The 14,887-nt window shown below is 37.1% G+C and overlaps 1 protein-coding gene across 1 annotated transcript; it reads right to left on the minus strand.

The window, feature by feature from the left end:
* Positions 1-704: 704 nt before the first annotated feature.
* Positions 705-12,391, minus strand: Trmt10a (tRNA methyltransferase 10A). Its single transcript, XM_004643716.2, has 8 exons — positions 12,202-12,391; positions 10,191-10,392; positions 9,121-9,283; positions 8,503-8,574; positions 7,195-7,269; positions 4,582-4,731; positions 2,462-2,567; positions 705-1,012 (listed from the first exon to the last, which is right to left on the minus strand). The coding sequence occupies exons 2-8, from the start codon at positions 10,370-10,372 to the stop codon at positions 783-785; spliced, it is 978 nt and encodes a 325-aa protein (XP_004643773.1). The 5' UTR covers positions 10,373-10,392; positions 12,202-12,391; the 3' UTR covers positions 705-782.
* Positions 12,392-14,887: the final 2,496 nt, after the last annotated feature.

The following is a 14,887-nucleotide window of genomic DNA, read 5'->3' on the forward strand; positions in this document are numbered from 1 at the left end:
ATTGTATTTAAAAAAAATAGAAGTAAAGGATAGCTAAGACCTGCTTTATTTTAAATTCAGTAAAGATGAAACTCATCTTTCAAAAGTAACAGCCTTATAAATCTAGCCAGCAAAGAGTTGTATAACTGAAGTAATTTATTAGCATTAAAGAAATTAAGAGAATGTATTAAAGAGACTCAACTCTGCATGGTTATTTCCATGAGAGACAATAAAAAGGAGGCACAGAGAGGGCTCCACAGCCCCAACAAGATGAAGCTGCATCCAGCAAACTGCATTTCTTCCCAGAGCTATGGTATGTCTTTGCAGTACCGAAGTTGAAAATGAAAGCTGCAAATAGAGGGTAACTCCCCTATACAACCTCCTAATAGACTTACAGTAGGTTTGTGAAAATCAGCCCTCACAAATAAACAGGCCACAGATCAGGTATTGATCTGAAATAAAATAAAACTAAAGTCAGAAGGCACATTCTGGAGAATATATTCCAGTAAGTGAATGAAAACCAAGGTACACTACTACCCCATGAGGTAATAAAGTAAATTTTTCTGAAACTCTTATTCAAACCTTAACAAAAAAGATTTACATTTAAATCCTAAGTTCTTAAAAGTATAAAAGGCTTGTTATTTAGTTCAAAAAAAGTTTAAATTCACAACATAAATAAGACAAAAGAACATTCTGTTCCAAGGTGACTGTTCTCAGAGTCGCCTCACTTGTTGCTTCCTCTTAACGTATCCCTAAGTGCAAAGAGAACCAGTTGGTAATGGTGCGGAAGATTCACTGCAGACTCAGCAGGCCTTCTCATTCTGTGCTTCCTCTGGATGTGGTGAATCTGGTGCTTGACTTCTGTATTCCCCTTCACTGTCCGATCCACCTTCACCTCTGGCAGCATGCTGGCCCTGGGGAGAACTGCCACAGGCTTTGTCTGTGGGAACAGCTCCTTTCCGCTGGGGTAAGATAGTAAAAAATGCTTCTTGCCAGTCTCTTGTTTGCAGGTATTCCAGAATAATCTCAAATACTGCAATAAAGACACACTCAGTGCATTCCTTGGTCAAGTCCATCCCAACACTGCACTCTGTCCTTTAAAGTACCCAGTTTGGTGTAATGACTATTTCACTCTTACCTGTCAGAGTCCACTTGCCCCAAGGCTCACAAGCTTCCCCAGGCAGCTCTCAAGCCACAGACACCATCACTGCTCATCAATTGTGGTCAATACACATTTCCTGTTCTTACTCCTTTCTTTATCCTCTATGTACTAATATATAGCTATAAGGCACATGATTAGTATTCATCTAATTTTCTTCTAGCTTTCCTGTAACGAGCCACTCACTCTGTGCAGATTTTCATCTGCTGTTTTCATTTGTTTAACATTAAGGAGATTATCAATATATCTCTAATGTACTCTCATTTCAACTAGTGCCAAAGGGCTACTTTGGATTATTTTGTGGAAAACTCATTCCTACTAGAAATAAAAGGCTTTAGAAGTTGTTCATTCCTTGAATCAAACATTTCTATAATTCCCTAACACCTGTTATAAAGAAAGTATTTAAGGTTCATTAGGTAGTTATGCACTAAAACCTTTCCTTAAAGTATGAGAAAGAAAAAAACTAGTTCAAGAATCAGGACCAAGAAAATTCACCACAATGTTGTTTAGGCTAGCAAAAACAATTTTCAGCCAAAGGAAAATGGTTATTCAAATATGGATATTTCTCAATGACCTACCTGTTTAATGACTGTTTAAACTTGTAACACAAGTACACTGTTCAGATGTATGGTCCATCTTTCATTTTCATACAGTTCTGTGTGTCTTGTTTCTACAATATCAATGTCTTTTTTGCATGTGTGGTACCCCTTATTTATACAGTACTATAATTTTTGCTGAGGTACTGTGTAGTACAATATTGCAGTTTTATGTCCTGTTAAATATTTTAGTACTGCATAGAAGTTTTGCAAATAAAAGCAAAGTCATCAAGCTGGAGCTTCCTTTGACGATTTTATTGTTCTATATTGTAATGTACATACTATACACAAATGATTTAGCAAGTGATACAATTAACCTACTGGACCAGTCATTAAACATCTGTATTTACATGATGGAAGTTATGTAAGCTACTAGTAATCATCAGGGACATGGAAAAACAATGATAAACAGTGTAAAATATCCCTGTTTAAAAACACTGTATGAAATAGAGCAAGAATCCAATTATACAAATACATTACCATGGGAAAAGAACTCAAGGAAACCTATCAAAACGTAAATACTAAATATCTGAGTAATGAAATTTTATCTACTATTTTCACATTTCTGCATACTTTCAAAATTTTCCAAAATAAGCATTATCATCTCCATTATTTGAATAAATTACAAATGCTGTCTTAAAATTCTGTTCCTCCAGGAAGGTATAGTACTTTCTATTTGTCCAAATCTCTCACAGGTGTGTTTTCAGGGTGCCCTGTTAGAGCTTACCATGATTAACTGCCAGAACTTTCCGACTATTCATCTTCACAAAATTTCCAAGAGGAAGCTGGGCATGATCAATCCCATAATCCGATGCTTGTTTATATGTGAATCCCTAAAACAAGCATGCTGGAGCTTAGACAGAATATTAGATTACTGCAAAGTCTATGACAATATAAATAATTTTTAGAAAAGTCTTTAGTTAGAGGCTATTATCTGAAAAGGGTGAGGTGTGTGTATGTGTGTAACTGCTAATTTAGAAATATTCCCTTAACAATTTCAATGTTTAGAGCATTTGTTTTGACGTCTCCAATTCATAATTACTGAAGCCACATCAGTTCTATTCCCAGTCAGCTAGAGGTCCTCAGTGAAAAAACTGTAAGAAAAATCAACTCACTTGCCTTTTGACTGAAATATGTTTTTCCCATTGTCTATTGCATTTCTCTGTTTAACATACTCAACCTTGGGGGGGCACGGTAGTTTGGCACATCTAGAATCCCAGGATCCTGAGAGGCTAAGGCAGGAGGATTGTAAGCTAGAGCCCAGCCCTAGCAATTTAGTAAGACCTCATCTCAAAACAAAAACTATAATTTAAAAATTTTAAAAGGGCACTTTGGAAATAGCTCATAGGTTCAATCCCCAGTATCACAATATATAGACAAATAACTGAAACTAAATTACAAAAAAAGCACTACACTCTTTCTATGAATATTAAAAAGTATAAAGAAATTTAAGTTTCAATTACTTAACAATAAGAGGCACAAATGACAAAAAGAGATTAATGAAAACCTAAATGAAAAGACTTTAAAACCTATCTGTAAATTTTATTTTTTCCCTGTCAACTAAATATCTGTTGAATAGGAATTTCATCTCTTCTCAAAAATAAAATCTTGATGCCTATGTCTAACTAGGACTGACATGGTCAAATTAGCATAAGAAAAAAAGAGAGCAGTATTTCTCAACTACTAGCTATTAAGTTGGAGGCAAATAATAGGTGGAAGGGGTGTTTTGTAAATAAAATAAAAAGGGGTGTTAGTTTAGAAGAACACATAATGTAAGAAAAAGCCCCAGTTCTGCACATATGCCATTTGGAAGCCACTTTTCTTTTTTCTTTCTTTCTTTTTTTTTTTTGCGGTACCAGGAATTGAACTTAGGACTCTGCTCTTGCCAGGCAAACACTTATTCTACTGAGCTATCTTCCCGGACCCAACTTTTGAAGACTTAAATTTAAACTGATTGATATCTTTAAACTCATTTTCTCAGCCTGGCTGCATATCTCATGACTCATCTTACAGCTCCCTCACACACAGGCAGATATAAACATCACAACACTACAAGAAGCTCTACTGTAAGATGAGTACATGAGAGGAGTAAGGAATCACTTATTACTACTCTCGTGACAACACATGCTTTTTCCTTAGTTAAGCTTAACTCAGCAGGCTGCAAACTACAAGATGATGCTTTCCTTTAGAAAATACATTTCTGTAGCTTCATTTGAATAAATATGTGGGACGGGAATACAGATAAGTATAAATACTGGGTAGGGGAACAGAAAAACATTTCATGAAAATCTTAAACTGGAAAACTTTTATAAGCCAGATATGGTGGTGGCACACACATGTAATCCCAGCACTAGGGAGACGGATGCAGAATTACCATGAGTTTCAAGGCCACCCTGTGCTATAAAGTAATTTCATTCCATCTTGAACTACACTGCAAGATCCTGGCTTGAAAAAACCAAAAACCTGTTATAATTTCAATGGCTTAGCAATTCATTAGCAGCAGCAGCTTACATCAGTACAACAGAGTGCTTAAAGACATGGACTTGGGAATAATCTGCCTTGTTTCACACACTGTGATTTGCCACCTATTACAGATTTTAAGCTTAATTTTTTTGTGCTTTGGAGTCTTCATCTGTGTAATGAAGGTAGAAACTGCACTGATCTCACTGTATTGTACTGAGGGCAGAAAGTTAACACACCTAAGTTCTTTGCTTAGCTTAAGTGGTAGTTAAAGTAGTAAGTGCTCAATAAATATCAGGAAATGCTGAAATGTAAATTTTAAGTATGTATAAACAAACGTAAGATGAACGTACAAATAGGAATATTCATAAGAAAACTTAATAGTACCTTATGATGGTTGTGATCTACCAGTCCTCCAATCACATAGGCCTTTGACTCATCTAATTCCTGCAGGACGTTAGGGGAGTCTGATGTAAGATAGACCAGGTCTTCTTTTTTTATGAGTTCACTATAGTGCTCTGGTTTGATGTAGATATCCTTTAAAAAACAAGGGGGCAAATCTTATTAATAGGACTTTGTGAAAGTTGGCCAAAAATGATTATCTTCTTTTCCCAAAACAAACTCATACAAAAACATCTGAAAGGAAGCTTGAAAAGAGTATCACTGTTTAAAATATTCTCCTTTAATATTTATCAATTATTTAAACAGCCTTCTAGTTTTATTTTTCTTTTTCTGGCCTCTGACCTTTCCCAATCTATCTCTACATGTTGATGGTGGAGTAATTTCTAAATAACTGCTCTCAATGTCTTTTTTCTCACAGGTAAAATTCAAACCGTTTTAACTTAAGCAATTCTCTCCCAAGGCACCTTTCTAACTTTATGTGTTGCAAAACAACAAATGCATTTTTATTATCTACTTACTCACACTGGCTTCTAGCCAATAAAATTGTCTTCAGTTAATTACTTCCTCTCCATCTGTTTGAACCATCAAAAGGAAACTGCTTATAGATTTCATTGTAAATGTGTCAGTTTTTACAGATACACATTTGAAAATTTCTCTAGCAAAATCATTGGGTCAAAGGGACAAGATTGAATAACAGTTGGCAGCCAGGATTTCGCAAACCACATTAACTGTGCAGAAGTGTGACCATGCTCAGGTGACTATTCCTCAATAACTTTGAAGGAAATAAAGGAAAAAGCAGGCACTTATCATGCATCAGTTATTTATTCATAAACAGCCACTGTCTGGAAGACCGTATACTTTTTTTTGTATTTTAGGGAAGGATCTACAGGGTGTTCAGGGTCTCACTACTAGATCAGACTCATAGTGATCCACCTGTTTACAGCCTCCCAAGAGCTGGGATTACAGGCACGTGCCACCACACCCAGTCTCAATTGCTGTCTCAGTGCACCCCGGGGGACAGGGCTGACACAGCAGGACCAGGGATGGAACCCCTGGCCCCTGCGTCTGCTTGCAGGTGCTTTGATCTGCTGAGCTATTTGGTCAGCACTTTGTAAGACAATATACTGTAAATGTGACCCTTACATTTAATAAGACCTCAACAGGAACCAGCATAACTAGAAACCAGTCAACCTATTTCTCTGGAAAACTGACGACAGAAATCATAAACTGAGCAAGACACAAAATAATTCAAAGTATGCCTATTCTTACTACATTACTGTTGTGTCTCAGTTCATGAACGCTTTTATTTGCAAACAATCTGGTGTGCAAACAGAAACATTTGGCAAAATTTTGTTTTTATTTGCAAACTGCATCAGGTGATGAACACCACTATGGTTAACTCTTTTTTGTATGAACACAAACATGGCCATTTTCCCTAGAATCATGAAACAAATTAAGTCCATGAATCAAAATAACACTTTTTTAGAAAAAGACATAGCATAAAACATTTGGTGAATACACTGTATCTGTAAACCTAAAAAGCCTTTGAAAGTGTTCATATTAGAATTTATTAATAAAGCAATATAATCATTCCTGTGAGAAGAACCTGCTGCTTCCCTGGTGAGGACAATCCTTCAGGGGTTGGTCCTGAGCCAATCTATTCACATTTGTGCAAGTGACTTAAGAATAGTCAGGTCAAGAGGACAGCTACACATAATATCTGTAATTTAAATTTCCTAAGAGCTACATTTGAAAGTTGAGAGGGAAGAAACCAGTGAAAATCATTTTAACTATGTATTTTATTAGCACAACATGCCCGTAGTATCACTTAAACACAAACTGTTTTAAATTAGATAAAAGCGCTCTCTCCCTCTGCCCCTCAATCCAGTATTTCAGTTATAACACCTCTCTATTCACATTTCAGTCTATCATAAAAGTTCAATGGCTACATGTGCCTAGGAGCACATATTGGGTAGCAGATTCAGAAGAAACAGAATCCAGACACACTTTCAAATTTCACAGTAACTTCATATTTACCCTCACGTATCACACAGCTAGTTTACTAGGAGAAAAAGCAAACTTTCAAAACTTTTCCTTTTTCAAAGGATGTTTTAAGTCAGTAGTCAGATAGCAAGTAAGACTTAATGAGGACAGGTACAATTTAACAGATATTTCATTCTTCAGCTTTTTTGGTATATAACTTTAAAATATTTTTAATCTCTTATTTATTTGGCACAGGGTCTTCCTACGCAGCTCTGACTCATAGTGATCCTGCTCTCTCAGTCTCACCAGCACAGAGATTACAGGCACGTGCCACCACGCCCAATTTCAGTGGCTGGCATGGTGCATGTGGGGTTCCTGAGCCAGCATCCCATGGAGTGCTGGGACTGAATCCGGGTCCTTCTGCTTGCCAGGCAGTGCTCAGATTCCTGAGCTATCTCCCCAGTCCTTCAATAAATAACTTTAGAGTTATGTACAGTGACATATGGGATTTGAATATTGTGCTTAGAAGCTTTATTTGGAATGTATGTAAAAATGTACACATTTCCAACTGTGGAGATGCTTAGGATTATGTGAGATCCAGGCTGTTTGTATTACCTTCCAGTTGACCCATCCTTTGTCATTGTCATCCATATTCTTTTTCAACTGGCCTCCATGGCTTGTCAAGTAAAACTGTAAGGGATTGGTAGGTACAGAAAAAGAGAAAATCATCATTTAAGCGCAATGTTTTATTTTCTTGTACACTCATCTGATCATCAATGAAATATGAAATATATTTTCATTGACCTGGAAAAAAATAATTTGTGACACAGCTTGATCATACAAGAAATCTGAGGTAGATCTGACATTCTGTGGGTGTCTCTGACAAACCATTACCAACAGGATTCCTCTACATTTAGTTTTACTTCGAAGTAGCTGTGATCTGCTCTCCAGAATGATCAGGTCGCAGCAAACTCACTACCTTTAAATCAAGCTGTCAACAACTCACCCTTTTTTGGAACCACTACTGTTTTTCTTACCAGTCCAAAGTATATAAAATTTTATTTGATTTTAAACCCTAACACATATTAAATCTGAATCACAGGTTATCAGGGACTATAGACTAAAGCAAGGATTTAAAAACTATTATGTAAGTGTAATACATTATAAAATACAGAAATTATAATTACTATCACTTAGTAAAAACAAGCATCTGAAAATTAGCCTGTTTTTCGCCCCAGCTTACAAAGTATTTTTCAAATTATGATTGACCCAACAGAAACTAAGGTCCTTTAAGCAGACAAAACTTCCATAGTAAAAACTAGTGTACACGTCACAAGTAGCGCCGCAGTGCTTCTGTTGCCCTTACTCACCTCCCAGCACTGAATATAACTGAGAGCCAAGCAGTGGGTGAAGAAACATGTGTAGGCCAATGAGACAGCTCAATGGTCTAAAGCACCTTGCTTGGGCAAGCTTAGACAAGCACGCAGGAACTGTGGATCAATCCCTGGCACCACATGCCACACCAGCTCCACCCTCGGAATGGGCTCACCTGGCCACAAACATACAAAAAAGACATATGTGCATCCTACATTCAAGAGGTTCAACAACGCAGTGGTGGAAAGGGCACTCTGGCAAAACTGCCGATGACTGGGACAAATGAGAAAGGTAATGCACACAGCCTGGCTCTCACATAATCCTAAGCATCTTTACACTTGGATATAAGTCCAAAGAGAAAGAGTGACATAGGAGAAAACATGTTAAAAATATTTACCTTTATTACTGTAAAAAAGAAAACATTGTCCTAATAGTCATTAAACAAGGTAATCTATGAGACTCTTGCAAAGCCAAATGGAATCATCCACATCTTTTGTCATTAAAGACACAAATAGAAACTGGACTCTGTTTTAAATTCCTCAGCCATACCTGCACAGGATGCAGTGCTCTTCGATTTTCTGAATAACATCTCTGAATCTGCTTATGAAGTTTCTTAATATCCTAGAAAACAGCATTAATATTTGAAACATAAAATTATCTATTGCCATTCCATGAGATTAAAAAAGCAGAATAAGCAAAGCACTGGATAGTTAGGAAGAATGTCACCTCTTAACTACTATTCTGATAATTCTCAATTTCTTTGCATACTAACAAGATCACTATAAGTCAATACTTTGTACCTGTCCCATTACTTTATATTCTGTATTATTTAAATGCTAGTTCAAGAAAAAAATCTACTTATGAGACAAGTGACACATTATCACTGTACCAATAGCACTGGTAAAAGCCCAGATCTTTATAGTTAATATGTAGTTACTAACTTTTATCATCATATTATGGAATAGATGTAGCCCTTCCACATCTATACATATATAAACACATAAAAATTGTATACATATATCAAAGCAATTTATTAACTAATTTAAAGAGCAGATTTTGAAAATTTTGACTAGAAATATATTTTAACACATGCATTAAAATTAAAAACCAAGAATGATTCAGCCTTGTTCACCTACTGGATTTTTCTGATAATGATTCATGTGATACCTTTAAGACCATCAAATCATCAAAACTACAGTCAATGATTAGGCGCAGTGTACTATGGACAACTTGTCTTCGAGCACGTTTCCTGTCGTTTCCATCTGAGTTTGATTCCAATTGACACTGTCGCTCTAATTTCTTTCTCTTGCGTTTTTCCTTCCGTTTTTGTCTAAAATTAGTAATTGAAGTAATTTTTTAATTCTAGATTTAGGTATTTATAACACTATTAAATAAAACAAAGAGATTACTTTTTTAAAAGTTGAACTATATGAAATTTTCCACTTCTGTTGTCAAAAAGTCAAGTAGCTGTATCAATTCCTTTTTAGTTCATCCAGTAACCTTTTACAAGAAGCAAATGACTGCAAAGTAATTTAAAGCTTTCTAAATCCTAACTATACTCCTTAATAATCTCATTTACTGTTGGTATCACAGTGTCCCTATGAAAACCTTATATTAAATTTGACTATGACAGATTTTACTTTCATCATTCCTCACATGGTTTTCAAGCAGCACTCATAAGATACAAAAAAGAAAAGAATTGTTTTTAAATTCAGTTTTTCCTAACTATATCACTTTTGTTTTATTTTTTCTTATAAATTTTGGCATCATACATGAGATGCAAACTAAAAGATCTCCATAAAAACTTACTCTAGGGGCCGGGGAGATGGCTCAGTAGGATAAGCGCTAGACTGGCAAACACAAACGCAAGGATCTGAGTTCAATCCCTGGTTCCGCAAAAAAAAACAAAAACAAAAACAAAAACAAAAAAAACCTTACTCTAGTAAAATCCATGTTAGACTAAAACCTGATCTAAATTGGTCATTTTTATTCCATGCCTAGGATATACGAACTATATATATGTTATCTAAATTATTTCAGAAATTGTATTGCCACTCACTCTGTCATGAATGAGAAAATACAGTAGTAGTGACTCAAACTACACATAGCTTTAACAGCCAACTGACAGTGTTAACAATATGGGTAATTTCAATTTAATCACTTTTAATATGCCCAAGTGCTATGCAAGTTTCAACATCTAAATAGAACAGACCATTTGTATATATCAGAACACGTACTTGCGGAGTTCTCGTTGTTCTTCCCATTGTTTCTGCTTCATTAGCTTCTTCATTTGGCGTTTAGATACTGGCTCAGCCCCTTCATTTACTCTGGGTTTCTGGCTCTCCTCTTGTTCTTCACTTAAGTCTTGCTTTCTTTCAGCACCAGAAGTCTCAATCAAATCTGGTGTGTCTGATGACATTATTTGATGTCTCTGAAAAACTGAAAATTTTTGATGAAGACAATTTACAAACACATAACAAAAAACTGAAATGACCAATAGATATCATTAACAGCCAACTACATCATTAATAGATACCAGTATTAATTAAAATGTCATTAATACCAACTAAACATCATTCATTGGCAATGACAGTAAAGGCCTGAACAAACAGGATGCTTTCATATACTAGTGGTGGTCATCATGTGTTTTCTTTTAGAAGGTAGAACAGTTTTTTGTTTCCAACAATGTATCCAAAGTAATACAGGATGGAGAAAACATACAGCTCATTAAATTAAAAGCAAAATTAAGATTCTTAGGGGAAAAATGTTCATTCCACGAAATAACCAGTATTTCAAGAAAGTGCATTTTTATTAGTAGCAATATTTTTGGCTAGTGCTCTATTTTGTTCAAAAACTGCATTGATTAGCTCTGTTAGAATTTTTAAAAAGTAATATAAAGCAGTATTTTATACCTCATGTACACCAGGGGGAGCACCTGCCTTTCCAACCTGAGAAATCTCGAATTAAGTTTAACTTGTCCTATCACAGCAAGAGAGTATTTTTAACAGCCTACCAAACAGTACATGGACAAACCATGAACTAGTCAATGTTTTTTATGCTATTCTCACTTAAAATGAATAAGCTAGTCAATGAGACTAAAGTGGAATGCAGCAAAAATACTAGCTTGATATAAATTACTGTACACCAACTCGTGATGTACTAATTTATATGGGTTATCTGTCATGCAAAATACTGCACTTTCCTAAATCTAGCATGTTTTGTTTTGTTTTTTTTTTTCTTGTGCTGGGAATGGAACTCAGGTGCTTACACTTGCCAGGCAAGCGTTGTGCCGCTGAGCTATACCCTCAGCTAATTGTTTATTTTTATCATAATTCATAATCTCAACGCAGTTTCCCTTGCGCCTCTGTCATGCATGTTTGTACAGTACACTTCCATCTACTAAGCCAAGTTCAATAAATATTAAAGTATATATTTTACAGTTACTGTAGGTGTTCGTGTGAAATTTTGCTCTAACAAAATTAAACATGAGATGGGCTCATTCTCAGATTCAGGTTCTCCAGTGCACTTATGAAAGGAAGAACTGGATGAAAATAGCAAGGTCACTTTGTGTGAGACGGACCGATAAACAGCCTTCCACATTCCCTGTACGTGGTTGTTTCACTACAGCTCCAGGAGAGAGAACACATTCTAAACCACAAAAGGCCAGGAAAAAGATTGCAAAAACTTTCACCAAGCGGCCTTCAATACACGTCCTGCTCACTTAGGACTCTGCCGCGGGCCCGAGCCGGAGAGCGGCCACTGAGCGACCGAATCTGCGGGGAGGAGGACGGCGGGGTGCGCGGAGGCGACTCCTTTTCTAACTTGTAAAACAACGCCAAAGTTTTAAACAGGCATTTCGTCAGCTGCACCATCTTCTCGATCTTCCTGACATTACGCTCCGCTATCTGAACCCCGGAAAACGACTCGCCCGCCACCCTCTCGCAATTCTCTGCGAAACTACAATCTTAACACACCGCGGAAAGACCCGCGCGCATCACGCTGGTACGCCGCTTGCCCTGCGTGCGCAGCCGAGGCGGGGTTAAACCACAGTAGACCAATCAGAGAGAGGCAAGACAGGCGGGAGGCGGGTGCGCCCTATGACGTCCCTTCCCACCGGAAAAAGATGGCTGCAGCGCTTCAGTCAGGTCCTCTGCCCCTATTGTCGGCGGACGGCAGCATGCTGCATATTTCCCTGCTTGCCCCAAAGAATACCAAGGGGAAAGCGAATCGAAGTATCAGGAGATTTACCGGTCCGAAGAGTGGATGAGAAACGTGGAACAAGCTCAGAAGGCCTTTCTGAAGTGGTCTTGAGCTTGCTCGCGAGTCTTCCTCGGAAACTTCAACTCCCAGAGGCAGAGGCGGACGCTCCACTTTCGAAGCTTGGGCGACCGCCTGTGACGTCATCGGCCTGCGCCGAAGCCGGCTGTTGGGGGTGTGGAAGGGGCGGGGCTTGAGGGTGGGTCTTGCGGACTGAGTGGCAGCGGCGTAGAGGTCTGGACTGAGGCCGGGTTGGCTTTTTCCCTTTTCAGGAGGTGAACGTGTGCCTGCGGCCGTTTATTCATTCGTGGGCTCCGGTGGGAGTGGAGGAAAGGACTAAGACGTTCGGGCTCTTAACAATGAAAAACACAAAGCGCACGGAAGGCTGTAAATTCGTCAGTGGAAAATGACAAAAGCATTTCTTGCCTAAATTATTTCTGGTTTATTCAGAGAAACATTATTAGTATCCATGAGTTTATATAACTCAAGTGGAAAATTAAAGGAGTCAAACTAAAAATAACATTGAAGCTGTAGGGGTCATATCCATTCATTCTTAAACGGTTTCCTGTGCTTTGTGAAACAGGGATGTTTCATTGTTTGCAACGCCCAACCTTATGTAATTTTTTACTATATATAGAGCAAGTCAACAAGGAAAAATGAAACACAATCCTATAGACTTGTATTTTCTATCTCGTTTGTTATTTGGCTGTAGTTCTAATAAGTCATTATTGTAGAACTTGAAGATAAAAATGAGATTTGAATCTTTGAGTAGAAATTATTCTGTACGGAGAAACCGCAATTTTTGTTTTGTGTTTTGAGACAAGATCTCACTGTATAGTTCAGACTGGCCTTTAACTCACTGTGTAATCCATGCTGGTCTAGAATTCAGGGATCCTCCTGCCCCAGCCTCCCCGAGTGCTGGGATTGCAGGCATGTGCCACTACACACCCCTAATTTTTGTTGTTACTTGACTACATTTGAACATGTTTAGAGGAAAATTAAAATCTTAATTTGAGAGTCACTGAAGGAATGAAAACTAAAAACAAGTCATTGTTGCCTCAAACTCAAATTGTATTTGAAAATTATGTGAGCTATAAAATATGTGTGTCCTCTGTTTCTAACTCATTTCAAATCTAAATGGTCTCAGTTAACTGAGCATTGGCAGTGAAGTCTGAATCCTTTTCTGACTTGTTCCTAGGGCATCTTTTTTCAGCTGCCTCCATATCAGGGCAGAGAGTAGCTGGTAGAGGATTAGTAATTAGATATGTAGCCCTTCACATGTAGGTCATTAAATTCAGGCTGGCACAGTGATGTGCCAGATCTCAACAGCTGTTCAGTTGCTCCCGTGGGATCTATTTTATAAATATTTACACATTTTTTCAGACATAATACCTTGCATTCTTAGATATTTAAGACTTTTAATTTACAGAAAATTACAGTTTAATTAGTTGGTCAATAAATTAACTTTTGATTGAACCGTTTTGTCATGTAAAAATTTTAAGATTCTAGAATCATCCAAAGTCGCCAACAAAATAGTATCAAAAAATTGGTTTCACCAAAGAATTAAACATAAAATATTTAAAGTGAAATCATATACAGAAATGTTCATTGATCTGTAAAATTAACATTTGTTTAACACATTTAATGAGTTCAGTGCTTGTTTTACTTCTGGTGATACAAAGTTGACTAAGTCATCTCTATCCTTTTTTTTTTCCTTTTAATGTATTTAGTACAGGTTCTCACTAAGTACGGCAGACTTGTAGTGATCCTTCTGTTTTCAGCCTCCCAAGTGCTGAGATTACAGGCATGCACCACCACACCCAGTCTCAATCCACTGTCTCACCACCCCCTGGGGCGGGGCCAATATGGCTTGTGGTGCCCGGGATCGAACCCTGCACTCTGCCTAAGCAGGCACTTTCGTCCACTGAGCTATCTGGCCAGCCTGTTATCCCTATTCTTAAGAAATCCTTAATCTAGTGGAGCCAAAAATATATAAATCTGATCCAATATATCACATACTTTAAATCCTGCTAGTAGCAGCAACTGCTTGTTGGGGCAGAAGACATAATTCAGGTACTTAGTAATTCTGATCCATCTTGGAAAGTAAAGTTTTCCAGATGTTAAAAAGGGAAAGAGATATAAAACCCTGTCCACAATGACAGTGAAGCTGTAAATGTGTCATAGTTTTGCACATGACAAAAAGCTGTAGGTAAAATGAGAAGAAAGAATAACGCTAAGGATTTTTCTAGTTTGGGCAACTGTAGGAATGTAATTCTGTTGACAGGGCCATATAGCGAATACTAGAAGAAAATTAGGTCTTAGAAAAAGTGGTAAGTTTGATTTTAAATATGTGGATTTGGGGGAGTATGCAGGATATCTAAATAAAAATATTTAAAAGTCAACAGCATGATTTTTAGTTTAAATCAATGAAAGGGTTACAAGTTTAGGATGACTGCAAGCTGGAAGATAAGTACATGAGAATAGTACTTTGGGAAGAAAGTATCACGAGAACATATTTTCTTGTCAACTGGAGGAAAGCTTCTAAATGAACATGTGAACCTAATGACATCAGATTTTCTCAAGTTTTTAAGAGCATCCAGAAACCTGAATCTGTATGTGACATCTGGTTTGCATGTATTGGAAACTATTTCGGTTTTTTAATTAAGAAAGCTTCCAA

The sequence above is a fragment of the Octodon degus genome, unplaced genomic scaffold (assembly GCF_000260255.1).
Source record: "Octodon degus isolate 3935 unplaced genomic scaffold, OctDeg1.0 scaffold00183, whole genome shotgun sequence".
Classification (NCBI taxonomy): domain Eukaryota; kingdom Metazoa; phylum Chordata; class Mammalia; order Rodentia; family Octodontidae; genus Octodon; species Octodon degus.